Below are 26,572 nucleotides of genomic sequence, written 5' to 3' on the forward strand. Positions count from 1 at the left end.
AGGAATCAGACTGCCTCTCTGCCTGGTACTCTCCCATTTGCATTTGTGAATCATGTCGAAAATCACCAATATCCCAGCGGGCTTCCATTTCGTGGCCACAAGGCACGACGACACCTACGAGTTCATCAACCCCCTCAAAGGAGACGCGACCAACCTGAAGGTCCTGGTGACCGGGGCCAGCAAGGGCATTGGACGCGCGACAGTCATCTCGTTCGCAAAGTCCGGCGCATCGGCCATCGCCCTGCTGGCGCGGTCGGACCTTGATGGTGTCGCTCGGGAGGTCATCGAAGCAGCAAAACAGGCAGGGCGCAAAGTCCCGCCTAAGGTGCTGCAACTGCGAGTCGACACAACCGATGTGGCGGTCGTGGACAGAGCCGTGAAGACGGTGGAGCAGGAGTTCGGCACGCTGGACGTGGTCATCAACAACGCCTCGAGAATGGAGACGTGGAAGCCCATCCATGAGACGGACGTCCAGGACTGGTGGTCGACCTGGGAAGTCAACGTCAAGGGCACGTATCTGGTCAGCCGGGCGACACTGCCGTTGCTCCTGAAAGGGCAGCACAAGACCATGATTGTGATTTCCAGCGCGGGAGGATTGACCACGTCGTGCGTTTTCCATGAAGAAGCATTTTCAGCGAAAGAAGGGTATGTTGCTGACTGGGTGACTGCATCGACAGGGCTGGGGGCAGTGCATACCAGGGCACCAAGACGGCGCAGATACGGTTCAATGACTTCCTCATGAAGGAATATGGAGAGCAAGTGTGTGCTTTCACTTGTCATGTCATGCCATTTCGTCCCTTGCTCTATGGTGGCAACCGCTGACGCACGACGGCATTACGATTATTCTAGGGTCTCCTGGCTTACGCCGTCCATCCCGGCGGCGTAAAGACAGAGGTTGGAACCACAATGCCGGAGCATATGCACCACCTTCTGGTCGCCGAGCCAGAACTGCCGGCAGACACACTAGTTTGGCTGACGAGAGAACGCAGAGAATGGTATGTTTTTATGCTCCACTCAACGTTATGCTATCGCGCAGAGGACCGCATAAAGCTAACTCCAGGCAACAGGCTGGCTGGACGATACGTCAACGCACCGTGGGATATGGAAGAGCTTTGGAGAAAGAGGGACGAGATTCTCGAGAAGGATCTGTTGAAGCTGAAGCTGCAGACTTAAACTAATGATGGCTAGGTATATAGAGAAAGCAGCATGAAACGTCCACTATGCAAGAGTGCGGCATCTCGTGAACGGTCATAGCACGCCAAACCATTTCTTTGCGCGCTCAGATGCAAAAGCCTCGCGGAGTGTCTCCTCAACACCCTTGGGATGGATCAGTGGGAAGCGATCGTTGTCCCAGGGTCGCGGCAGAAGAGTCCCCTCCCTTCCCTGAATCAGTTTGTGGCTCGCCGCCAGCTCCGCATCGACGTCACCAGCGGTCTTTGATTGTGCTTCTTCGTGTTGTGCGCTCTCCACATCCAGGTAAGTGACGTCGTATTGTCTGCCCGTGACTCGTTCGAGGATCTCGAAGATTTCCGCGTACGTGATATTGGTCCCGGAGATGCGATATGTGCGTCGATTTCCCTTGGCCTTGGGAGAAAGCGGCTCTTTCAACGTCTCGACCAGGTATCTTGCGCTATCCGCGGCGCCGATCAAGCTCTGTCTCCCTGCTGCCGTGCCATAGATATTTGCTTTAGCGTTTTTATTGTCGAAACCAAAGTGGGAGATGATGGACCATTCCGTCAACCGGCCCAGCAGATAGTATGTCCATCCCAGATCGGCAGTGTCGCGAGCTCTGGCTTCGAGATGCTCACGCGTTAGGACTTTGTACTTGTAGTAGCGCTGGGTCCAATTCTGGCCGTGGGTGATATCGGCGCCGTACTCGCTGGGATAGAAGTGGCGGACCCCGGCTTCAATGGCCGCGTCGATGATGGTGGGCTGGAGGTACAATCCATGATTTCCTAGGAAGCTCAGCACGCAGTCGAATCCTTCGTAGGACTTTGGAGAAGCATAGCCGGCTGCGTCGATGACCTCAAATCCTTTGGCTTTCAGCTCTTGGATCCGAGCCTTTTTGACTTCGTCGGCGGGCCGTTCGGTATTGTTGAGGAAGGCAATGCGAGTGAAATGAGTTGGATTCTTGACAAGCTCATGGGCAACGTAGTCGCCAAAGCTTCCGGCGCCTATTGCACCGACAAGGAGGATTGATTGGAACATGGTTAGGGCGGCCTCGAAGTGCGTCAGTTGTCTTAAAGCCCTTCAGTCAAAGAAGTTGCCAGTGGCAGTAAAAAGGCCTCGTGAAATCTTTGCTTGGGGATTTATAGAAGGCGTGCCCAAAGGCGCTTCTATTGCATCAGCAGTTCGCTATGCGTTATAATCGACAAAGCATAACAAGGCCTGATCGGCCACTGTGATGACCAAGCAACGCAAGTCCGTATGGAACAAGGAAACGACCAGACATCGTATTCCTCACCCGGTGATATTCCCTGCTGATGAAGCAAGGGCGTTCATATTCAGTCTGGCGTCTTGTCATACCTGCATACACTTACAGGGTATGAGTGGCATTAGGAGGTGATCAAACTTTTGTAGCAATAGAAATCCTTATGATTTCGCATCTAACATTCTCAATTCGAAAATATGCGGTCCCACTCACCCACAGGAGAGAAAATAGAAACGGGCCAAGGTTCGCGGTTCCGTACCCTGCCACCATCCTGGCAACTTCATCGGCACATAAGGGGAGTGGTGGTTGGAATACTTTCGCTCGCCACGACAAAACAGCGACAAGCTAAAAGATTGGCTCGAAGGGGCGCAAGAAGGCCTCCAGCAGGAACAGGGGACAAGCCGAAGCCTTTCATGCGGATAGAGGGAAATGACTAAGTGCTCGATATTCTTTGGTTGAATAGTAATATGCGCTGAGGTGTAGACGTATATCAGAACAAAAGCCGAGCTTCGTCCGATGGAGTTCGCATTCGATCCCACTACCGAGTTGATCTCCTTGATGATGGTGTCAGAGTATCTTTTCCCCTTGGCCTGGGCAGATGATCTAGCCCGTGTGACCGGTCACAGCGGCGAAGATAAGTCTGGTGCTGCTACCCAATCGGTGGTGTAGATTGGAGACGAAGAAAATTGAAGAGTAATCAGGTATTGGTAGCCCGCCACGCCTTATGAGTCGGCGGGAGCCCACTGGCTTGGATCTGTATATACTGTCTCTGCATTTGACTTTGATGTTCATACCGGTACCGCTCGCTCACTGAAGACTGAAGTGGGGGAAAGCATTCTCGGACCGTCCAGTAGAGGAGATGTCTGCCCACCAGCAGAAGGCTTTGGATGGCCCTTTTATGGTAATCCAGCGAAAATTGGCCTGCAATATTGTGATTTTAAACTGACCGTGCTTTTCAGTTGGCGTTTGGCACTGGTTCAACATGGCGAAAGGAGGATCCAGACGCTCTCGACACCGGTCTGATCGAGGTTGTGAAGGAGGCTCTGGAATCGGGCTACCGCCACCTTGACACGGCTGAGCGTGAGAAGTGCAGCAACCGATAAATTGAATCCTGATCACTCACCTGTAACCAGTCTATAACACGGAGAAGGAAGTTGGAGATGCAATAAAGCAATCTGGAGTGCCTGCCTCAGAGATTTACATTACCGGGAAAGGTACTTGTGGTCCCAACCACCCGCTGCATGTGGGAGATCTGACCATGGTCCAAAGTTTTCACTATGTCGGACATTCCAGGAGCATTTGATCGGTCTTTGAAACGATTAGGTGTTGATTATTTGGACCTGTATTTGCTTCATTACCCTTACTTTGCCAAATCCAAGACAGATCTTCAGGTGGCTTGGGCCGAGCTCGAAGCTATATACGACTCCGGGAAAGTTGGCGCCATAGGTGTCTCGAACTTCACCGGGGACCACATTGAGTCGATATTGGAAACTGCAAGGATAAGACCGGCGTGCAACCAGATCGAATTGAACCCATACCTCCCACGGATCGAGCTGCAGGAGTACCACAAGAAACAAGGCATACAGACGTTTGCTTTCTCACCGTTATCACCAATAGTGAGAGCGAGTCCGGGGCCACTTGACAGTGAATTGCTGTCCATTGCAAAGAAACATGGAATTAGTACAGCTGTTGTGTTGATACGATGGGCGTTACAGCAAGATATTGCAGTGGTGACAACTTCAACCGACAAAGCTCGCATGAAAGATCATCTGCTCGCTCTGAATGCATCATTGTCAGAGGAAGAAGTAGCACTGATCAGCAGGGTAGGTGCACAGAAACATTTCAGGGGTCGCTGGAACAATATCTTTGCTGCAGACGATCGGAGCTGAAAGGATGAAAGAGAAAGTCTCAACTGCAGTAATAGAACTGTGAACTGGGGCCTTGAGATCCGCAATCTAATCCGTTGGATGCAAAGGATGCTAGTCAATGTTTACCGTTTCGTAATAGACCACGAGGTGCTCCCATATAGCCTTCGCGATTGTTCTGGTGGGCGTACCCTGAAGGTTTTTCAATGTCACCACTTCCTCGTTCTCGTTCATGATGCATCCAGTTGAGCGAGAAATCCACAATTGAGGGCGCAAAAGACAATGACCGACGTCGATCATGTCTGCACCGAGAGGTAAGCCAGCCTTTGCTGTCGCGAAAATGTCGATATAGACACATGAGAGCTGTTTCTCATTCTAGATGTTCTGGATTGGATACACACTTCTGTCCCTGTGAGGCTGATCGTCCGGACATAGTGGGAAGGTTTCCTCCCAGCGGGCGAAGATGAAATTGGTGTTGGGAAACAACCGAAACACCCGCTGGTTCAGCCCATCAGTGGTCACTGTTGCTCGATCGATTGGCACGCCGATTAGCGCACTATCTGGCTGGTGGCCCCTATTCGTTCTTTTATGGTGTCGACGTTCTCCATATCGGTTGTCCTGGACCCCACATGTGAGAGCATATGGTCATGGCAACTCCGGCTCCGTAGGGCATCTCTGTTCCATTTTGACCATTTAATATGTCGGAGACATGCAAGTGACCAACTCGAGGATGAAAGTTGAGCCAGCCAACTAAATTTCGAGATATCTGAATGCAATAGAGATCGAAGCGATCAGCTGTGTTCCTGGGGGAATGCGAGCAACATTCGGCGGCCATCCAACTTGAGCTTCGCTCTCGTGACAAGAGGGGTCAGTAACGTAGCATGTCTCCTCGAGGAAGGCCGCAGCATACGGCCAGAGGGCTCCGTTCATTGTGAATGTCACAATTCAAACCACAGTCAGGACGTCGGTAAAATAATGCTTGCATCTCTTAAGTCGTGCTCTTCAACCCAGGTCTTGTCTCCAGTGTCTGGGAGATGAAACCCCTGAGAACTGCCCATCTCTCACTTGTTGACGGGATGGCAGTAGTGGTATCTTGCCCACCCACACCGCTGCCAGCGGCCTCAGCCGCACCTCCACTGATGGGCTTTGGTGCTGCAAGTTGCGCCATATTCTTCGCAAATCGATCTCGTTCGCCCTTGTCGAGTTTCTCCCTCCTTTTCAACGCACCCGGCCGCGATTTCATACTCTTTCGCCTAATTATATTGACTTGGTCTCGAGCTCGCTCATCTGTTGATGTGTTCAGCTCGTCGTCGTCTGGAAGAGCAGCTGCGAGGGCATCGAGAGTCGTCACAAGTTTGTTGTTCGGCCGCCTTCGTCTGGGCTTTTTCTTGGCGGTAGATTTTGCGACTTTGTTCATGAGTTCGGCGTGTTTTATTCGACGTTTGTCCTTCTTTGAAGAGGGGAAGAGTGATTCAGATTTGGGGGCCGAACTCGACCCGCCGGACTCAGAGGTTCGTTTCAGGATAGATTTTAGAGGTCGTACGCTTTGCGACGAGGGTTTACGAAGAGGAGCCTGGGAGTAATTTGGTCAGTATCAGTGTATCGAAGGGACTGTTTCGACATACCATTGCATGCAAACGACGTGTACCGTCTACAGGTGTGTCGTAGCACCCAGAGTGGCAGAGAACGTGCACATGAATATCACATCCGTGACGCCAAAGGTGCGAGGGAAAAATTAGGTGGGAGGGAGGCTTATCGATAAGGGCTAGTGAGGCTAATGAGGCTCTCACCAGGCGACGATGTCGTTATCATCTCCAAAGCGTGTCAATCCAGCTGCTGCATACATAACCCGAGCCTCACTCCTCAATTCCTCTCCACTTCTCCTCATGATCCTCCTTCTCGTCTCTTCTACTGCCCGCAACCTCACAGAAAATGCATAGTAATGCCCCCGTTATAAAAAGTATACGACGTGCTAATGGCGCGGTGCCCGCATCCTCTTCAGCCGCTGAGGGGCACATGTCAACTCGGCGGCACAAACGCTTGCCAAACTGAGCACAAAAACGCCAAACACGGAAGGGGTTTGTTCGCCATAAGGAAGCGCCAAAGTCCTTTCGCTCGCAAACACTTTCTTGATCCCGGCTAACACAGACAAGCGCCATGAGATCCAACGTCGGCTCGTTACCGAGCGTTCTTTCGGCACGGACTAGTGCACAAGGAATCCGTTCTGCCCACCCATGGTTGAGGAGATGCCATGGAAATCCGAAAACCTAGATCATTGAGTGGGTGACGCTCTATCAAAGTAGCTGAAGCAGCAGAGTTTACCTCGGTGCCGGGCGATTGGATCGTCGGGATGAACGAGTCGACAAGTCCATGTCGCGCCTCAGCCAACCTGAACCGCCCCTCGTCCAAGCTTCCAAGCTCCTTTCCCCGCACCGATTGAGACATTGATATAAACATCAGCTGGGTTCCTCGTCCTGAGTGAAGCATCCAGACTTCTTCTGAGCACAGCACCAGCGAAAATAAGAAATCAGACTTGATCACATTCTCCGACAGGAATCTTCTGCAGAACCAACATCTCTCCTCCCAGACAACCTCTCAAAATGCCTTTCCACGCAACAGTCCTCTACCCCAACGACGACGATACCACGTTCGACATGTCTTACTACCTCAAAACTCACATGCCTCTCGTGATGGACAGCTTCAAGAAGCACGGTCTCAAGAGATGGGAGGTGCTCGAATATAAGCCCGGTGCAGACGGCGCAAAGCCAAAGTTTTGTGTCGGTGCGACGTTGATCTTCGACTCGCCCGAACAGCTGGGTGCGGCATTGACCTCGGAGGACGCAAAACCTGTCTTTGGAGATATCGCGAATTTCTGCAACAAGGCTCCCGTTTTCCTCGGAGGGGACCTAGTGGGAACTTCTTAGGGCGGAACTCGAGGATCGCGAGATGATGGGACGTCAATAGAAGATGGTTTTGTCAGTCCTGAAACAAGAAGTCTGGTGCGAACAGCGATGACAGAGCAATCAAGAATCAGAGAGATGCTCTAGAGAGATACTCCGAATATGTTCCCGGCTCCACTGCGCAGGAGATCTTCCTTGTCCTCTTGCTGATTGCTAAGGGGCTCTCGCATGCACTGAGTGCCCATGAATTGCCATCGTGCCACACTCGGTGTTGTCCTTTCCCCGAGGAGAGCACAAGTTCGACCTCGTCTCACCGCACGCAGCACAGTCTGGCGGCGAGCAGCCGTGTAATGGAGAATCATTCGACGTTGTTTATCCCATTCTTCACTCACTCGCTCGGCCAGCTCGCCGGATGGCTACCGGGCAAAGAGTCCAAAGACAATCTAGATTCATACTTCGCAACAATTGACGAACAACTTCATAAACACCCAAGAGTATCAGAAAATGAGACGTCGAGGTCTGTGTAGAAGAGGACAAAGATGACAAGCGTCCAGCGTTCCACGCCGAGAAGGACGGTGCTTTATCAAACTGACGAAACTACCATATTCTTCCTAGTGTGAGTGCCAATCCCTGTACCATTGACGTATGACATAGAGGTCACGACCGGAGAAGAGCGACCTTGCTCAGCAGGAGACCAAGAGTGCATTGCCTTCGCTTCGGTATGTCTATGACTGCGTTCCTACCTTGAAGAGCAGCAGCATATGGAGCAAAAGTTGAATGCTAAGTCATAGGGCATTGTAGGTGATCATCTAACCTCAATACGAGTCATTCGGCCACTCCTTCAACATCGTTTGCGATGGCCCCGATCGCACTTGACCAGGCTACTGACCAGCCGGGTCTGCACAAAGGCGTCATGGCACAGCCAAGCATCAGCGAGACAGGAGAAAACATTCGTCTCGCTGCGAGGGACGGTGCATACGACAAGCAGACATCGGGCGCCGCTCCCACCTATGTGCAGGCAAATCTCATAGCCATGCCATCGAAGTTTGCCGCGGATTTCAGGTTGTTGTGTCAGAGGAACCCCGTCCCGTGTCCCCTGCTGGCCGAATCCACGGAAGTCGGGAGATGGGATGAGCTGAAATCCCACGTGCCTGGCTTGAATGGAAAAGATATGGCGAAGGACCTCGACCTGCGCCATGACTTCCCGAAGTACATGGTTTATGAAGACGGCCAGCTGGCGAGATCTCACTGTGGTGACATTGGCGACGTGTGGACCGAAGACCATGTCGGCTTCTTGATCGGGTGTTCGTTCAGTTTTGAAGCCGCACTCACAGCCGCAGGCCTGATGCCGTCCCACATCGCGCATGGTAGGAATGTACCCATGTACCGTACAAGTCTCCCTCTGTGCCCCGCGGGTGTCTTCAGTCAGTCCACATATGTGGTTTCGATGAGACCGTACCGAAAAAAAGACATCCCAAAGGTGCGAGACATCACGCGCGTATATGTCGCAACCCACGGCGAGCCCCTCGACTGGGGATGGGATGCCGTCACCCGGCTTGGGATCAAGGACATCAACAAGCCGGAATTCGGGGACAGCCCCGTCTTGCCTGACGGTTCGCTTCTGACTCCGGGCGTTGGAGGTGGTGAGTCTGAGGAATATGTCCCTATCTTCTGGGGATGTGGCGTCACGCCGCAAGAGGCAGTCAGACAAGCTGGTCTAGAGGGTCCTGTCATTGGGCATGCTCCGGGACACATGATCGTGCTGGACATAAGGGATTGGGACATTGTCCCAAGCATGTGACCTCGGTGACCTGAGTTGGCTTCGTGGGCTGAGGGCAAGGAGCTGGACATTGACCACAGCTGGACTGGTTTCAACGCTTTCTCAGGGTACTCTAGCTCTTCGCTACCTCCCAGGTTGACCGCGAGACCATCACTGAGACGGTCGTTGGTTTACAGTACTGGGATGAAGTGATCTTGCTGTGAAATGGGCATTCGATTCTCAAGTGGACCCGTCCGGGCAGAGCCACTGTATATTACATATCAGAAACAACTACATTATGGAGAAACATAAATAGACAGTGCCAGGCATGAAAACGTTTGGTACTTAGCTGGTTCAGGGCGCGCCATTTCGTGAGACGTCCTCTACAGACGATATTCAGCTCCTGAATCAGTGCAAAGAATCGGCCAACATGCTCAATGGTATGAGTGATATCATCATCGCCAATACCGAGCCGAATATGCACCTCATGTGCGTTTTCGTAAATCTCTCCCATGATGGAGACCTGGTCATTGCGCCCTTCACATTACTCCGGTTGCACCCCGGTTCAATGGAGAGAGCGTCAATCCACGAATCCGCCCCTGCTTTGTAAGACTTCGGGGTTTTCAGGAGCGATTACAATGCTGGTCAGATTCAGATATATTCACCGTGAGCGAAGATCTCCTCCATGCGCTGTGAACACCCTAGCAATAGACGCGACGCAGTACTTTAGCTTTATTCGCCAGTAGAGTACGATATATGACGTACCGCAAAACCATTGGAGCCCGTTCCAGACCCAAGGCGGATCAAACAAATCTCTTCCGACTAACGTGTTGAATCGACCTGTCTAGGAAACTACCAGGTTGAAAAAACAGTGGGAGCAATAACGAGTGCCAGTCACTCACAAAGCCTTCCGCAATGGGTTAGCGCCTAACATCAGTCTTGGCGACTCTCGAACTCTCACCTCTGCGGCTCATCGGACGTCCTTCCTCCCCTCTGCCTTTCTCTCTGTCCCGCGCAATGGACAAACAGTCAGAAGATCGGTTGACCAAGCCCGTGAGAGGGTGGATCTTGGTTTCTAGGCATGAGACTTTTCGGCTGAATCGGAGTTCGACGCCGATGGCAGTTCTTTTCAACGTTTCCCCCGCCCTTGCCCTGGCCGACCACACCCAATTTCAGGCTAAATTCGCCTATCTCCAAGCCTTGCATGAATTGAAGAATACATCCCCTCTGTAAGAGAACTCCACGATGAAGACACAGCACTCCCCAACGAACATTGTTGGCCGCATTAAGATAGAGATACCGGATTGATCAGCTGCATGCAAACAAGCCTCACCAATGGCGACAGGAATACTCAAAGTACAAGGCACCCAGGTGGTCGACAATGGAGGAACTCCAGTCATTCTACGAGGCTGTGCGATAGGAGGATGGCTCAAGTAAGTTCCACCAAAGTTTCAGCTTTCATCGTTTAACAAGAAGACAAGCATGGAAAACTTCATCATTGGATATCCCGGCCATGAATCAAGTATACGTGCCGCGATGCTGGACGTCATGGGCCAGGAGAAGTACGACTACTTCTTCGATCGATGGTTGTACTACTTTTTCACAGAAGCCGATGCAAAGTTCTTCAAATCGCTCGGTCTGAATTGCATTCGTATTCCTTTTAACTACCGACACTTCGAGGATGATATGAACCCTCGGGTCCTCAAGGAGAGCGGCTTCAAGCACCTAGATCGGGTAATTGACCTCTGTGCCAAAGAGGGCATTTATACCATCCTCGATATGCACACTGTTCCCGGCGGTCAAAGCCCTGGCTGGCATTCAGACAACACGACAAGTTACGCGGCGTTCTGGGATTACAAGGACCACCAGGACCGAACCGTGTGGCTTTGGGAGCAGCTCGCCCGCCGTTACAAAGCGAATCCCTGGATTGCTGGATACAACCCCATGAATGAACCCTGCGACCCCAAACATGTGCGCTTGCCCGCCTTTTACGCGCGACTGGAGAAGGCAATCAGAGCTGTAGATCCAGACCATATCCTGTGGCTCGATGGGAACACCTTTGCGGCTGAATGGAAGGGCTTTGACACCGTGCTCCCAAATTGTGTCTATGCCCTACATGATTACAGCATGATGGGCTTTCCCACCGGACGTCCATATGAAGGCACATCTGAGCAGAAGGCGAGACTAGAGGCGCAATTCATGCGTAAGTCGGAGTTTCAGAGGAAGCACCAGACTGCAATTTGGAATGGCGAGTTTGGTCCCGTGTATGCAAATCCCAAGTGGGACGAAAACGCTGAAGAAATCAACCAAAAGCGATACAACATGCTAGGCGAGCAGCTGCGCATTTACGACAAATTCCAAATCCCGTGGTCAATCTGGCTCTTCAAAGACGTTGGCCTCCAGGGCATGGTGTACACGTCGCCCGATTCGGCCTGGAACAAACTGGTCGAGCCTATGCTGGAAAAGAAGAAGCGGCTGCAGCTGGATGCATGGGGAAAATATCCGTCCAAAGAAGTCGACGACGTGATGCTGCCCCTCATCAGCTGGATCGACTCGGTCTCGCCCACAGCGAAGAACGTCTACCCGTCCACGTGGAACACTGCGAGGCACATTGAACGCGCCGTCCTGCAGACCTTCCTGGCGGAGACATTCTGCCAGGAATTTGCCGAGCTCTTTCGCGACAAGGATGAAGGCGCCCTGGAGGAGCTAGCGAGGAGCTTCAGCTTCGATAACTGCGTGCAGCGGGAGGGGTTGAACAAGATCATGTCCGACTACGCCGCCGTTGCGTCGAAGCCCACTTGACAATAGATTAGGCGGGAACCCGGTGTCGGTAACACAATACAGTCAGCGTCCATGGTGACGGCCATTCAAAATGTTCCGCTTCCCACGAGCACATGTAGCAGGGCATGATAGTCGGGCACTTCCCGGCACCTCAGACCATCTCAGAGGCCTTTCTGCCTCATATCTTTTCTTGCCTAAATTCATTTTCTTGGTATCGGTCTTTTTTTCGTTGTCGACTCCAATCATTTGGGGACCTGTGGGGATGCGTGGGGAAACGGGGCGACAAGGCTGAGCTCCATGAATTTGTCGTGTGGTCTATCTGGTTCGGCAGATACGTCAAGGAGTAAATGCCAATACTTTCTGTCCTACATAAGGTCCTCCTAGGCTCCCATGCTCGTCATACATAAGGCAGTTCCACTTTATCATTTTCTGAAAGCGAAAGGCTTCTCTTTGAGTCCCATCTAGTTGACGAACCCTGTCCCCAGGGATAGAGCCACCATGTCGAAAGCAGTCGCCGGCCATGATGTCTCTGCCAGGGACGTCGCCAACGTTTCTGAGATCTCCCACCTAGTCGCACAAGACAAGACGCCATGGTACAGGAAGAAGAACCTTCGACGTCTCTATCTGTGTCTTGTTCCAGCCGCGTAAGTGCCGTCCTTCTCAAGTCCAGGCCGAGCTGTTCCGTTTCGTTTCACTATCCGAGAAATTTGTTTGCTGGTTCGACAAGACGCTAATCTCGATATGACTCAAGGCTCGGAGTGGAAGCCACAAGTGGGTTCGATGGGAGCGTGCTCAATGGGCTTCAGGCTGTCGAGCCTTGGGAAAAGTGTAGGCTCATCAGCATTCGAAAGAGTTCAAACCTAACACACTGCACCAGACTTTAACAACCCTAACGGCGCCCTCTTGGGTGTGATTACCGCAGCTTTCTCTATTGGCGCCGTGGCGGCGGTACCACTCGTCCCTTATGTCAATGACCGCTTTGGGCGCAAGCCTTGTATCGTGTTCGGTAGTGTGATCATTGTCATCGGCGCAGTCCTGCAGGCTGCAGCAGTTGACAGTAAGTCGGTAAATAACCGCTTCTATCCTTCATCTGCTAACACGATCAACCAGTTGCCATGTTCCTGGTGGCCAGAATTATCCTCGGAATGGGAATTGTATACGCAATCAGCGGAGCATCCCAGCTCATCGCCGAGCTGACATATCCCAAAGAACGCTCGGTGATCACGGGTCTTTTCAACGAAAGCTGGTACGCTGGAGCGATATTGGCCGCTGGCATCACGTTGGGAACATATTCCTGGGACAGTAACTGGAGCTGGCGATTGCCCTCACTGTTGCAACTCTTGCCTTCGTCGTTGCAACTCACATTCATCTGGTAGGAATTCCCCCTTCTAGGTTCTGCAGAGAGGTTGACGTTCTCAGGTTCATCCCGGAGTCTCCCCGTTTCTTGATTTCCAAGGACCGCCATGAAGAAGCTCTAGAGATTTTGATCAAGTACCACGCGGAAGGTGATCGGTCAAGTCCATTGGTCGCAGCAGAATTCCAGCAGATCCGCGAGACTATCCGCTTGGAAATCGAGAGCACCAAGAGGCCGTGGAAAGAGCTTGTGACATCCAGTGTCAACCGACGGCGAGTGTTTATTGCAGCTTGTGTCGGCCTATTCTCGCAGTGGTCAGGCAACGGCCTCGTCAGCTACTACCTGAGCAAAGTCCTGGCCACGGTTGGAATCACCAAAAAGAGGACTCAGAATGAGATCAATCTCGGCCTTTCCTGCTGGAACTTGGTCACTGGCGTCACCGGTGCTCTGCTTGCTCACATCCTTCCCCGGAGACGCCAGTACTTGATTTCGTACAGCGGCATGACAGTGCTCTTTGCGTGCTGGACTGCGGCTTCTGCGGTGTACGCAAAGGATCACACCAACCACCACGCTGCAATCGCTGTCGTCGCACTGATCTTCATCTACTACGGCTTCTACAACCTCATGATGCCACTCACCTACATCTTCATCTGCGAAATCTTCCCGTTTATCCATCGGAGCAAGGGCGTGGCAATTACGCAGTTCTTCTCCCGTGGCGGCAGCTCCTTCAACCAATTCGTCAACCCCATAGGGCTCCAGGACATCACATGGAAATATTACATCGTGTACGTGGTGTGGCTCGCCGTGGAAACCAGTGTGATTTTCTTCGTCTATCCTGAGACACGGGGCCCGTCGCTCGAAGAAGTTGCTGTGATCATGGAGGGAGACAAGGCCAAAGTCGAGGTCATTGAGGTCGGAGCATCGACGGCGAAGGGTGGAGTGGGCGTGCAAGAGGTTGAGAAAGCCTGAAGAATGTCTCCCAGCTCAATGGGGCTCTGTTCGAGCCTGAGAAGGCAAAGTATGGACATATTTCGTTCTCTCGCCACGTTTGGGATGGGCCCATTTAATCACAGAATGAGACAATCCAGCCTTGAGTCGTTGGCGGTCGTTCCTTTGCGTTGTGCGATCAATACGAGGTACGGAGAGTGACTGCCTGCAGCTGCGCTGACAGTGGGCGCCGAATAAGCTCCGCCGACCGTCAGATTAGGGTTTCAAGCCCCCGTAAGAGGAGACACGAGCCAATGGACGCCGTCAAATGCCCTCAGTTTAGCGGCGCCGGTGCCTACAATGGCCCCTGATTAACTGATCACAGCGCCACCAGGGGTGCTGGTGTGCCAGGCACGACAGAGCTTCTACGGGCACGGGATAATTATCATTTCGTATGGAGTACCTCGTACCATGTAGATACCCAGGCACCGCCAGATCACATTACGAGGAAGCGGGGCATCCTGACGATCTGGTTTGATTTCAGGCCTCCCGTTGATCCCGCCATGGCTTTCGCAATTCTCCAACCCCCAGTTAGCTGGACTGCTCTGAGGGCTTCGCTGCCCTTTACCGCCGTTCACGATGCTTAACATGCAATTGCAGCTCAAACCATGACAGGTTGCACATTTGCTGCAACTGACCCTCACCCAATCTCTTCCGAAGCTCCTCCCTCCGACAATGTCCGCGAGGACGCATGTGAAGCGCCTGATTGTCTGTGTGGACGCTGAAGAGTACAGCGGGCCAAATGGAACTTCAGGTGCGAGAGTATACCAGTGCCTTCATGGAGTCAAACTAACGAAATTCAAGGAGACGGCAACCCTAGTAACATCTTCCGAATCCAAAGCATCATCCCCGAGGGTTTGTGCATTGACACACATGGTCGGACGGTCGAACAGAGTGTTCGCTACTATCACGCCGTCTCTGATGGCCCCAGTTTGATAGAGAGGTTGAAGACCCGTGTGGCGACACCATACTACGAAGACCAGATCAAATCCATTGCTCGTGGCATATGCGAGACGCTGGAGGAGCCCCAGGATGAGCTCTTCCTCTATGGCTTCGGCCGAGGCGCTTTCATTGTGCGCGCGGTGGCCGGACTGCTCAATACCCTGTGTTTGCCCAAAAGCACGTCATTGAGATACTTCGACACACTCTATCAGACGGCACTGGATGTCTACAGAGCGCGAAAGGAGGATGATAACAGGAACGGGCCCAAGATGATTGAGTTTCTTCGGTCGCATACGACTCGGCCACCGGCAATACAATTTGTTGGCCTCCTGGACACCGTCAAGTATACTGCCGAAGGTCACATGCATGACATCTCGTTTGTCCCATCCATAAAGAATTTGCGACATGCCTTGGCTCTCAATGAGACTCGCTCTCAACTGAATGCCGAGGTCTTCGACCCGCCATCTTCTCACGATATGCCGGGAAGGAGTTTTACTCAGGCGTGGTTCATGGGCTCGAACCAAGATCTGGGAGGTGGCACCCGAGATGATGGCCTGTCCTTGTACCCGTTGCAATGGATACTCATCGAAAGCATGCGAGCTGGACTCGCTCTTCAATCCCAGCAGGAGCAGCCACGGACTGTTGGAAAAGAACATCCCCTCTCTTTGGCATTTCCTCAGTACGCTGGCGAGGTACCTAAGCTCGACGGCAGTGAAAAGATTGAATGGCAGATATCCCATTCGAACGGCATACAAGTCAGCCTCTACGATTTGCAGTCTCTGCATGGACGTTTTGCCGATGACAACCGAACCCACAATTTGCAGATCAATTCTTCAAGTTCACTTTATAACAGCTCGCGTAAAGTTTTCAATTCAAAGGGGATCATTGGATGGTGTGATGATGGTACATAGCGTGATCGATGCTTTCAACACGCGCATGGTTCTAACAATCCTCCAGGAAGCTACGGAACGATAATTCATCCTTCGGTATTTTGCGTCCTCGACAGATATCCGCGGTTCTACGAACAGTCGCGATTCAAGTCCCTGAAGAAAGATTTCGCCGACTATCGGGAACGTTGCTTGCAGGAGGAAGGGGGAGCCATCCCTCCGTGGCTGGAGGGATTACAGTTGCAGGCAAGCGGCGTCAAGGCATTCCGAATATTGGTTTGTGGGAAGACGGGTGTCGGAAAATCGACTCTGATAAACAAAATCTTTGGGGTTGAAATGGTTGCCTCTTCTCAATCAACATGTTCAATAAAGCGTCAGACTAACAATCTTTTCTAGACCGAGGAGTCCGACAGTTACAAACAAGGAAATCACGACATCAACGAAGCCTTTGAATCTCCCAATAACCCTGGGCTCATGATCCACGACTCCAGAGGATGGCAAGCCGGGAGCGAAAAAGAACTTAGTTGATTGCCAAGTTCCTTCGCCATCGGGCATTTCAGAAAGATCCAGCCGAGGCGCTGCACGTAATATGGTGGGTTGTCTGGCGTCAGATCGGAGAGCTCGACTCGCTCACCAAGTTGACAGGTTCTGCGTTGATTCGGATATCAGCCGGATCGAGGAGGCGGACAAGCGAACCTTCGACACTATTGCACAATTTTCCAACCACGTGCCGGTCTTTGTGATTGGGACCAAAAAGGACAAGCTGATTGCCTTCCGCAAGATGCAATTGCTGGAGAAGTACATGGAAGAGACGGGCAATTACCGCGAATCACAGCGGCTCGCAAACGAAGAAGCGGATAGATTGGCGGAGGAACAGTTTGTGGCACTCCGCCAGGAGCTCTCTCGAATCAAGCATTATAAGGCAGATGGGTGCTGCTGTCTCTCCAAAGGTCAGTGCCCTGTGTCAGCGTCCCACGTGGTCCTGGAATGCTAATTAGGATTGGTAGACGACGACCAGGCAGTTAAAAGACTTTTGACGCAAACTCTAGATCTGATTGAAGATGAAAAGGTCCGAATCTTCGCAGTTGCCGCACAAGTCGTCGATGTCGAGCAGAAGATTGACTCTGCAATCACAGAATGCATGCGCTTGGGCCTCCACGCAGTCCGCACTGCCATGGTGCCGTTGCCGTTCTCGGGCGCGATAGGCACGCCGACTGTCGCGCGAATCCTGTGTCAGCATATCCTTCAATGTTTTGGATTCCCCAAGGCGTTACCAGAGGAAGTGGAAGAGATCATGACCAGGGTGGTGCTCGGTCATCTCAAGAAATTTATGACTGTCTCACTAGCAGAGTTTGTCGGAGTCGGCATGGTGACTGCAGGTGTCATTGTCGGCACAATGGGAGCTGGTGGAGCCCTTGCGCTATCACTATGCATCCTAGCCGTCCCTCCAACGGCGAGGATGTTGTTCAAATGTGCTTGTGACATGATTCTCATCCTCGAGCGAGCATTCCGGTACCAGGGCAAGTACGTTTCAGTGAAGCAGATCGAAGATGCGGCCGTCTACTACACGACAGCCATGACAAAGACTTTTGCTGGGAAAGAGCTCCTACTACAGAAGCATGTTCATGACGAAGTCGATCGCTTGATACCTCTGACCAAGGTAACTGCGGGAATGAAATTCAGCAAGCTTCGCCCGGGGCTCGAAGACATTATTTACAAGAACCGGTTTCAGAAGTCTGAACCAGCGAAAGACGACGGCAGGCTGGTGGTCCCAGAGCTTGGTGGGCAGGTACTTGCGGAGCTCGACGCAACAACGAGTCCCATTGAGCTGCCGGGCGGAGGGAGCCTGCCTGTCGAGCTTCCAGCAGTGGTGGAAATTTCATCCCAAATCCGCGAGAAGGAGGCGGTGCAGTCTGGGATGGCATCAGCCACCAGTACGGCTACGACGACAGACGATCTTTTCGGCCTGGAGGACAAGACCATCAGTAGCCACAGCGCGCCGGCAACGCGTCAGACAACCTCGTCGCCGCCCACAGAGATATCGGCGGAAAGGACGAAAAGTGAAGGAGTATTCTCAAGGAGTACACGAAAGCTATCAACCAAATTGGGGTTGAGGAAGTCAAAGATGATGCAGACCTAGACGGGATATCAAGGGTTACAGATGTGTATACGACTGACATGATAGATACCCTCGGAGGAGAGCAGGAGAGTTTTCCCCAAACAGGCAATTTGGCGGAAGCCGCCATTAGCGTGTACGATCTCGTACAAGCCTCGGGTCTTGGCGTCAGCTCGCCAGGTTTTCCTCTTTTTCGCCTTCGCCCCCGAAATCCCTCTTTCGGTGATGGCCGCGCGCTGTGCGACATACCGGCTGTTCCCAGAGGCTCTTATCTCAGCGCATACATCATCAGCATCGAATCAAAATGAAATGGACGATCTCCAAGCAAGTTGAGATAGGTACCCGCCGAGAAGACGTCTTCTGCCTTGTACGAGGCTGACACAGCCAGTAAACACGATGTGTATCGTTCGCAGGAAGAGATACACATCACCAGAGGACATGGATATATATACCTTCCAGGTCCGCTGGCAGTCATGTCTCAGCTCATCCAAAGCTCTCACGCTGTAAGTTAAGATATACAGCCAACCTTCTCGCAAAGAAATCACCATGCCAGGAATCACGGTTTCGCCCATTACCCCGGCCCGACCTGAGTTTGGAGCTCTTGTCGACGACGTGGACTTGGAGAATCTCTCCGACGCAGAGTTCGAGGCCCTCCGCAACGCCCTCTACACCTACAATGTCATCTGTGTGAAGTCGCAGTCACATCTCACACCCAAGGGTCAGGCCGAGCTGACACGCCGCTTCGACCCGGATGCGATGTCTTACGGCCACGGTAAGACCATTGATGCCAAGCGGTCGATCCTTCATCCGGACCTCAAAACGGTGCCTCACCAGCCTGAGGTCCAGGTCATTGGCAATGGCTTTGTACCCGAGTACGAAGGCCTCAAGGACATCACCTTGAAACACCCTCATCACCGCACATTCCACAAGACCGTCATTCCGGAGGACAAGGACCTAGATTTCACCCGCTTCTACCGCTGGCACATCGATGCCGCACTGTACGGGGGTCTGCAACCACCGTTGGTGACGTCCCTGCTTGCTGTCAAGGTCCCCTCCGGACGGACGCAAACCCTTCTCTACGATGACGGCAGCGACGACACCCTTCAGGTCCCCCTGGGCACCACCGCCTTCGTGTCCGGGTACACCATGTTTGACAACCTCACGCCGGAGCAAAAGGAGTTCGTGCTCACCTCCAAAGTGGAATACGCACCACATCCCTACGTGTGGATCTCGACTGCGAAATCGCGCCCGGACGGACTGGGCATGGTCTCCGAAGGCAAGGAGGTGCCTGTCGAAGACCTCCCGCCGATCGAAAACGCCTCCGACGTGCAGATCCAGCCGCTCGCCTGGCAGAACCCCGTCACGGGCAAGTTCGCCCTGCAGATCCATCCATCGGTCGTGCGCAAGATCCACCTCGCTGACGGCACCATCATCGACGACCTCGCCAAGGTGCGGGAGATCGTGCACGATCTGCAGCGCCCCGGGATCGCGCCGGAGCTGGTCTACGCGCACGACTGGAAGGAAGGCGACTGTGTGCTGTTCAACAATCACGGTGTCCTGCACAGCGTCGTGGGCGCCTTCAGCAAGGACGAGGTCAGGTTGTTCCGTCAGTGCAATCTGGCCGCGAGTCGGCCGCCCATTGGGCCGCCGGAAGTCCTCCCGGGTACGGTCCAGGCGTAGTCAGCTACATGCTGGCTTCGGGTGGGGGTGATGATGATTATGTATGATCAGGCAGGGAAAGGATTGCAGGATATGTGTAGTTTGCTGGTTTACGTCGCGTTGTGGACGCTTTTAGAAGAACAGTTTCAATAGAAAAGAACACACCTTTTCATCCATGCGGTCAGTGATTCCCATTTGCACACACATGTCTCTGCTGTACTTCACTCCAGGAGCTCCTCTAGGGAAGAAGACATCGTCTACTCGTGGCCCTCTCGATGGATCAGCCTCCGTCTATTGACGCCATCTCTGAAGCATGAGTATATCAGTCTATCCTACTGGCTTCTCGAGGCATCGCTTTGATACACCGTCTCTTCCCAGTGGGCCACGTAATACAATGGCTGCTGCGGAAGCTTCGAGCTGGCCATCATCACCTTTGACACTGGGGCAGCTGTTTAAAGGTTTTCTCACATCATCACTCAGATGCTGGGAACGGGTCACGGCCAGATTTCTCTGACAATGTCGGTCACGAAGAGACCGGCCCTGTTTTTGTTTTTCTGCCGGCTTCTCACTTACTTCCTCCTGACAGTACAACCTGGCTGCCAATGCTAATCTTCCACCTGCTCTTGATGGGGATTTACAACCAGGAGTTTCAACCAAGAAATCCAGACGACCAAGAGCCGGACAATTTGTTGCGGATCTTGTATTCGCTCCATGACCGATTCAGCGGCTCACACCTTCATCGCTTGCCTCATCAACGAGCTGATATATTGGCTTCCTCAGCGGCTTTCCAACTCCAGGCTCAGAGAGCAAAATATGGTGGACGCACTGGACCGAAGCGAGAATGCCAGCTCCTACCGTTCCTCCGACTCAAGTGGCTCCGCTTCTTATCGACGAAGCTGTGATTATCTCCCATTTCTTTTTTCTTGGAGGAGGAACTTTGTCCTCTTTCGAGCCTCTTTAGAGACAATCAGCCACTTGCTCTCCAAGAACGGAAGGGGCACAGGAACAAGAGACCTGGAATCTTTGGCGACAGGGTCGGTCCCACAGCGCTGGATTTCACAGGGTCACCTTCGCCGCGAGACTACTGGGCCTCAGGCACGCACTTTCGATCCCAGCGGACGTGCTCCCCGTACGCAAAGGCGAAGTTGTAGGTTGCCCAAATGACGTACCATCACGAAGAGGAATCGAGTCCGACAATGCACACGCTTTGGGAAGACCAGCAGCAGAAACAGAGCAGGATAGGGGCAGTTGAGCAAGAGCAGGCAGCCACTGCCCGGGTTGCATCTTGGCGAGGATTATTGGGACACCATGGTCGAATATCGCCTGGGCAAGCAACATCGTCAGGATGCGGTGCAAGCGACCCAGTAAGATGGTGCCCATTGCCCAGGCGGTGGTCTTTGTGTCTCGTACAAACGAACTAAGCCGTGGGAGTAATGAGGCCAGGGGAAGGGCGTGTGTATGACAGTATGTGTGTGCCTTGCAGTCCCCATTACATGTCTCCCTCGTGGTCTAGAACGTCCGTCCGTCGTCTGTCTGTGTCTGTCTGTGCTTCGGCGCCCACCCGGGCTGTCAGAAGCCCGTGGCAGAAGAGAAATGTCGTTGGGGTTGAGGCCTCGTCTTATTGACCTCGTGACTATTTGGGAAGTTGGGGCAAGGGATAAGTCCAATCAATCAATCCATAATCAGAAGTTGCATGCATGCATGGCCTCTTCCCCATACGAGCCTACCTATACAAATCCGCCACCCCGGATCTCGCCCAGGATTCGGGGGCTCGTATATCAGGCGCTTCTTCCCCACCGTCCGTTCCATCTGAGGTGCTGTCATGGCTGCTGCGGCGAGTGGCACCCAACCCCTCGTGGAACGCCTGGGGTTTGGACAGGGCTGCATGAGGCAATTCCCGCCGTCGTGTCCGATATCCGCTCCTCCTTGTATAGAAATAGTAGGGACACATCATTGGGAAGCTCCAATAGCAAGTTAGGTAGTTGGAGTGAAGTTGGGAAAAGAGTCAAGTTTTAAGTTTCAATCTTTGCTACGTTTCAGCCTCGTTGGGCTGTTTTGCGGCTGTGGATCTCCGAACGGCGCCATTCCGAGTACGTCGAAATCCCTGCCTCGTGGTCGCTGCATTATTCCAGTCTGTTGACATCATGTAGGCCAATCTTTGAGTCATTAATGGCATGGCCAGGGCTCCACCGCCTCACATGTGAGAAGTGGCCCTCTCACCGTCGGTGAATTTACTAGCCAGTCCGCCTTTGCAGAGAAGGCTGAGCCGGGCTCGGGCTGTGCTGATAAGTATTATGTAGTCCCTTTTGGCTCTTCCTTCGTGGCTGAGGGTGACGGGCCCGTCTGTGAGTTCCACCCTAATCGATCGAAAAATCACTCATGCATATGGCAAAATCCTGTAAACACTGCAGAATGCAAGGATATCTTTCGGATCTGAGAAATCCTATTCGTTAAGGGATCAAGTGAATCCAATTTATCAATTCATCAACGAGAGAACTAAATGCTGGGATGCAGCTAACCCTGCGGCTGCTGAACCTGAAAAAAGAGAGATGCGGCCTGTGCAATCCCAGCTAAACCAGAAGGCGCCTGGGGAAATCTCCTCCAGTTTTGGGAAACCGTGTACACGAAATTGAGATCTCCACACGTACAGCTGAGTCTGGGAGCCAAGCTGTAGAGGGATACAAACATCCAACGACACCCTTACTTAGCACCAAAGCCCCTCCACGTACGTCCGTGATTCCAGCACAAGTGCTTCTTCTCCATGACTGCTCGAAGCGACCCAATCACCTCTTTTTCGTCCTGTGGGTCCGGAAATCCGATATCAATAACCACCTAGGCTTGCGGGCAGGTCCGGAATCGACACTAGCTATACTCTGTTCTGCACCTCGGGCAGCGTTCGATTTGGCAGACTGAGCAGTGAAGGTTGTTCTTGGCAAGCATGGGCCCGTTGTGGCAGTTGCAGCAGTACCAGACCTCGCTTTTCGGGCCATGAAGTTTTGGGTCACCGGAGGGCGCAGAGAATGGCAGGCCAGGATGGTATGTCATACCGTAGTTGTCGTTCTGATGCTGACCAGTTGTGCTATGGCCTTCTTCCACGTCCTTTGGACTTGTGAAGACATGGGATGACGCCTCTGTTGGATATCTGTGTGTATAGCTGCCAGATGGGGTCAATCGCTGCAAGGGATGTCGCCGGAGTCTCACTCACCACATAGTGGACGACCTGGATTTCGTTCTGGCGGATGTTTTAGATCGTGCCTGCTGCAATTTTCCTGTATGTTTTTCTGTATGTTATGAAGTAGATGCGATAGAGCTGGTCAACAAAAGGGTCAATACTGAAAAAAGTTTGGAGTATTTATCTCTCTTCAAGTGGCCATGGCACGACAATGCGTTGCCTCTTCCACCATTCTCCGAGGCTGTGCCAGGATCGAACCAGCAAATCCAAACGCTGCATTTCAATATTCAACGTCCTCTGTAGTCTGCAGAGAGTGGCCGTCGTGCAAATCCGCCTTGTCAAGAGATGCCTCGAACGAGCTGAGCATTGGTGAACGAAAAGGAAATCCTGGGCCAATGTGGATGGATTTCATCATCGAGACAGGTCAATTGGCTCCACTGGTAAAGAGTGAGGGCGTTTCCCCTAGGCAAGAAGATTTTATTTTGCCCGCCGGGGCGAGCGAGCACAATGGGTCCCAAGGCTCCCCTGAAACAGGCCGCTTGGAGTGTCATCTCAGGGGCTATCTGCCAAAAGGGTATTGTGATGGCAGGAACATTCACCTGTTATGAGTCGATACCTTCTCCGATTCCAGAGTTTGTGACTGGCTGGAAGTTGACTAGGTGCCTATTGGATTAGCAGAGATAGGTCAAGGGCAGATATTAAGTGCGGAAGGCACACTGTAGCAAAAGGGTTGCCTCTTGGTTGCCTCCCCGAACCAGCCAGGGGTGGTTCGCTGGCACAGCCCAGTTCCTAGAGATAAAAGGCAAAGTGGAACACACAGTAAGATTCGAGCCCGCAGCTCGCAACAGAGTCAACGACCTAATACGCTGGCGGCAGGACAAAGGGGCGCCACCACGACGATGGCCCACATCGACCTCAAGTCACACCAGACAGACACCAAAAAGGGTCTCACGGCAGGCTCCAGACTTGGGGCAACGTCAAAGAGAGAAAAGAAAACACTCATCTGTGTTTCGGAACGCCGTGAGACGACATAATCTCGACAAGAATTCTTGAGGATCCAGCAGAGTAGGCGTCCTGACAAGGCCAACGATGGATCACTCCAGACGCCGGTTTCGACAACGTAACATTGCAACATGTAACCAGTCAAAGATATCACAGAGTTTCATGGGCCAGGCGGGATCCCGAAGCCGAGGGAGCAGTGCCTCAGAGGAAGTGGAAGTTGATGAAGTTGAGTTAGAGACTCGGTGACTCAGTTTGAGAATTCCCCGGAAGTGTCATCCGCAACCCGTGGGTCTCTATATCCCACCGTAGTGATTCACGGGGACGCACAGTCCCTCCACCCGCAGAGGGCGGTACAAAAGCGGACAACGTCGACATGCCACATCAGGTAACATAGCTGCGTGAATTGGTAAGGTTCTGAGGACGTTGACTAATGGCTGGATCGATCCTTCCTCAACATGGACAGCCATCGGTCAAATAAGAAAGAATCAGCTTTTGGAGGGGTATCAATTAAGTTATGTAGCTAAGACTAGCAGAGACCAGCCGGCGACCAACTGCTCAATCAAAACTGCATCAGAGTTTCTATACCTCCCTCCGTCACACTTTGTCCGAACTTGTTCTGTACGTCCGTCTCGGCCTTTTGTCCTCCATTTACCGAGTCCCACTCCGAGACGGTCGATGGTATCGGCCAAAGCCGTCCATCAATCCATCACACAAGCTGTTTCACAATATCATTCTTCGCCCACAGCCGAACCGTGACTGTTGACAAAAAGACAATGGGGGAAAGTACTGGCAAACATCTGCGTGCGGACACTCAATGTCTCGGGAAACTTGGGATTAATACATCCACAGAATCGTGACTTTTGATGGAATCGATCACAATCAACGGGGCAGGGCCCCGGTCCTCCAAATCAGAAGACGACTCAGCTTGATCATTTCGCTTCTGGCTCTACGCGGTGGTTTTTGCCCTTGCTGAGGATGGCGTCGATGATATCCTGCGAACACTTGTTCGCAGTGTTCACCGACAAACGCTTAGCGTTGGGCATCTCGGCGTCCGGCTCATTGTGCGACTCCACCAGGCTCTCCATTTTCGGCCTTAATGACAGCGAGGTTCTCGAAGTAGCTTTCTCGTCATTTGCATGTGGTTTGTCAGTCTTTGTCTCTGAGCTGTCTGACGAGGCAAGAGACGGTACCAGCTCCAGAAGCCGAGGCGGCAGCATCGAAGCATTGTGCGGCAGTGACTTGGGCGAGGAATTTGGTCCTTCGTTAGGCGAACTTGAGTTGGGGATTCCTGGCGTAACTGCCCGCGACGGAATCATCGAGCTGAAGGAAGCTGTTGAAGCTCTGCTGAGACTCGGCGTGCCTGAAGCGAAGTCTCGCTCTTTGGTCAAGAAAGGATGCTCCAGTAATTGTTTCGCGGTCCATCGTTCTTCGGGGACCCACGTGATCATTTTCTTTGCAAAATCAATGAACAATTCTTTTTCTTCCCCTTTCAGCCTAACAATGGAAGATTCGAATGTGTGTTCCTCGACATAGTCTGGAAATTTGAACTGGCCGTCAGCATCAAAATAGGCCGGTGCCTTGGCACAACGCTTCAGGAAATCTGTAGGTGGGGGACCCAGGAGGGCGATCATCAGGCCCAAGTGCTGCTCGGGATGGTAGTGGCCGGGTTTCGTATCAATCCGATCAAACAGTCCGAAATGCTCAAACAAATCCCACAGCATGACTCCCAGATTCCATATATCAGCAGGATAGGACCAGCCCGCTTGTAAGATGACCTCGGGCGCCATAAATGCATTGGACTGGATGGGTTTCGTGTTCTTCTCGTCCCCCCACGCTGCCAGGCCGATGTCAGTGATTTTGGCAGATGCGATGACGGCTTCGCTGGGCGGCTCCCCGAAGTCACTGCAAGATGTGTAGATGACCCGTCCATGGCTGTCGGGCGCTTTCCGGGGTGCCGGATGTTCCAACTGAGTCTGCACAAAGTGGTCGAGAATATTGGGATCGCCAAGTCCCATCATGATGTTGTCGGCTTTCAGATCGGTGTGCACAACATGGCACTCGGAATGCATGTAGTCGAGGCCCTGCAGTAGAGCCGGAAGCAAGATGCGGAGTTTCCCACAGCTGAATCGCCGACCGGGGAATTTCTCCATGCACAAATCAATGGGCTCTCGCAGGACATCGTACACGATACACAAATGGTCGCCATGTTTCCCCTTGAGCTTGAAGGTATCGAGCATGAATCGGACATGGACGTAGCCAGGATGTTTGGGGTTTGCAGAGAACAGCTTCTGAGCAATCTCTCGTCGGCCTTTTTGGAAGTCTTCGCCGAGGGTATTGACGTTAATCTTGATAGTCACATATTTCCGATTCCCAGCATTTGGGTCACTATTCGGCAACAACGCAGATTAGACAACCGTGTCACAAGTATGCCGGCATTAGCTGGAGACTTACGCTTGAAGATCCCTAGCGAGCCAGACGGTGGCCGTCATGCCAAAACCAAGTTTGACCACGATTTCATAGCGATGGTTTAATACTTCGCCCAGCCGCACCGGGTACCAGTGGTCTGGATTGTACTTGGGAAGCGTTTCTTCCTCGATCTGCTTATGGCCAGAGATCGTATCGCCCTGTGGATGTGGCGAAGTGCCCCGCGAATGCAGCAGATTATTCAGCGTCTGTTTATTATGGCTGTGTGCCCGTTTGAGCAAGTTGGGACGCAT

General features: G+C 52.6%; 11 protein-coding genes across 11 annotated transcripts; 8 read left to right on the forward strand and 3 right to left on the reverse strand.

Moving 5' to 3' along the window:
• Positions 1-52: 52 nt before the first annotated feature.
• On the forward strand, positions 53-1,173 carry AYL99_04594 (hypothetical protein; the record flags this gene model as incomplete). The annotated part of the gene is made up of 4 exons (XM_018836108.1): positions 53-645; positions 678-759; positions 850-995; positions 1,068-1,173. 4 exons carry the CDS (start codon positions 53-55, stop codon positions 1,171-1,173), a joined length of 927 nt encoding a protein of 308 aa, XP_018695758.1.
• A 75-nt stretch (positions 1,174-1,248) lies between these two features.
• Positions 1,249-2,208, reverse strand: AYL99_04595 (hypothetical protein; the record flags this gene model as incomplete). Its single annotated transcript, XM_018836109.1, has 1 exon — positions 1,249-2,208. The coding sequence occupies one exon, from the start codon at positions 2,206-2,208 to the stop codon at positions 1,249-1,251; it is 960 nt and encodes a 319-aa protein (XP_018695759.1).
• A 1,082-nt stretch (positions 2,209-3,290) lies between these two features.
• Positions 3,291-4,320, forward strand: AYL99_04596 (hypothetical protein; the record flags this gene model as incomplete). Its single annotated transcript, XM_018836110.1, has 4 exons — positions 3,291-3,332; positions 3,391-3,511; positions 3,565-3,645; positions 3,701-4,320. The coding sequence occupies 4 exons, from the start codon at positions 3,291-3,293 to the stop codon at positions 4,318-4,320; spliced, it is 864 nt and encodes a 287-aa protein (XP_018695760.1).
• Positions 4,321-5,284: 964 nt separating this feature from the next.
• On the reverse strand, positions 5,285-5,924 carry AYL99_04597 (hypothetical protein; the record flags this gene model as incomplete). Its single annotated transcript, XM_018836111.1, has 2 exons — positions 5,285-5,869; positions 5,922-5,924. The coding sequence occupies 2 exons, from the start codon at positions 5,922-5,924 to the stop codon at positions 5,285-5,287; spliced, it is 588 nt and encodes a 195-aa protein (XP_018695761.1).
• Positions 5,925-6,896: 972 nt separating this feature from the next.
• AYL99_04598 (hypothetical protein) lies at positions 6,897-7,220 on the forward strand (the record flags this gene model as incomplete). Its single annotated transcript, XM_018836112.1, has 1 exon — positions 6,897-7,220. The coding sequence occupies one exon, from the start codon at positions 6,897-6,899 to the stop codon at positions 7,218-7,220; it is 324 nt and encodes a 107-aa protein (XP_018695762.1).
• Positions 7,221-8,052: 832 nt separating this feature from the next.
• On the forward strand, positions 8,053-8,997 carry AYL99_04599 (hypothetical protein; the record flags this gene model as incomplete). Its single annotated transcript, XM_018836113.1, has 1 exon — positions 8,053-8,997. The coding sequence occupies one exon, from the start codon at positions 8,053-8,055 to the stop codon at positions 8,995-8,997; it is 945 nt and encodes a 314-aa protein (XP_018695763.1).
• Positions 8,998-10,437: 1,440 nt separating this feature from the next.
• On the forward strand, positions 10,438-11,757 carry AYL99_04600 (hypothetical protein; the record flags this gene model as incomplete). The annotated part of the gene is made up of 1 exon (XM_018836114.1): positions 10,438-11,757. The coding sequence occupies one exon, from the start codon at positions 10,438-10,440 to the stop codon at positions 11,755-11,757; it is 1,320 nt and encodes a 439-aa protein (XP_018695764.1).
• Positions 11,758-12,234: 477 nt separating this feature from the next.
• Positions 12,235-14,059, forward strand: AYL99_04601 (hypothetical protein; the record flags this gene model as incomplete). Its single annotated transcript, XM_018836115.1, has 5 exons — positions 12,235-12,380; positions 12,488-12,564; positions 12,614-12,793; positions 12,847-13,108; positions 13,156-14,059. The coding sequence occupies 5 exons, from the start codon at positions 12,235-12,237 to the stop codon at positions 14,057-14,059; spliced, it is 1,569 nt and encodes a 522-aa protein (XP_018695765.1).
• Positions 14,060-14,752: 693 nt separating this feature from the next.
• Positions 14,753-18,046, forward strand: AYL99_04602 (hypothetical protein; the record flags this gene model as incomplete). The annotated part of the gene is made up of 7 exons (XM_018836116.1): positions 14,753-14,831; positions 14,882-15,922; positions 15,977-16,182; positions 16,303-16,429; positions 16,477-16,498; positions 16,552-16,856; positions 16,914-18,046. The coding sequence occupies 7 exons, from the start codon at positions 14,753-14,755 to the stop codon at positions 18,044-18,046; spliced, it is 2,913 nt and encodes a 970-aa protein (XP_018695766.1).
• Positions 18,047-18,568: 522 nt separating this feature from the next.
• On the forward strand, positions 18,569-19,702 carry AYL99_04603 (hypothetical protein; the record flags this gene model as incomplete). The annotated part of the gene is made up of 1 exon (XM_018836117.1): positions 18,569-19,702. The coding sequence occupies one exon, from the start codon at positions 18,569-18,571 to the stop codon at positions 19,700-19,702; it is 1,134 nt and encodes a 377-aa protein (XP_018695767.1).
• Positions 19,703-24,784: 5,082 nt separating this feature from the next.
• AYL99_04604 (hypothetical protein) lies at positions 24,785-26,572 on the reverse strand (the record flags this gene model as incomplete). Its single annotated transcript, XM_018836118.1, has 2 exons — positions 24,785-26,240; positions 26,307-26,572. The coding sequence occupies 2 exons, from the start codon at positions 26,570-26,572 to the stop codon at positions 24,785-24,787; spliced, it is 1,722 nt and encodes a 573-aa protein (XP_018695768.1).

The sequence above is a fragment of the Fonsecaea erecta genome (genome assembly GCF_001651985.1).
Source record: "Fonsecaea erecta strain CBS 125763 chromosome Unknown Scaff3, whole genome shotgun sequence".
In the NCBI taxonomy this organism is placed as follows: Eukaryota; Fungi; Ascomycota; class Eurotiomycetes; order Chaetothyriales; family Herpotrichiellaceae; genus Fonsecaea; species Fonsecaea erecta.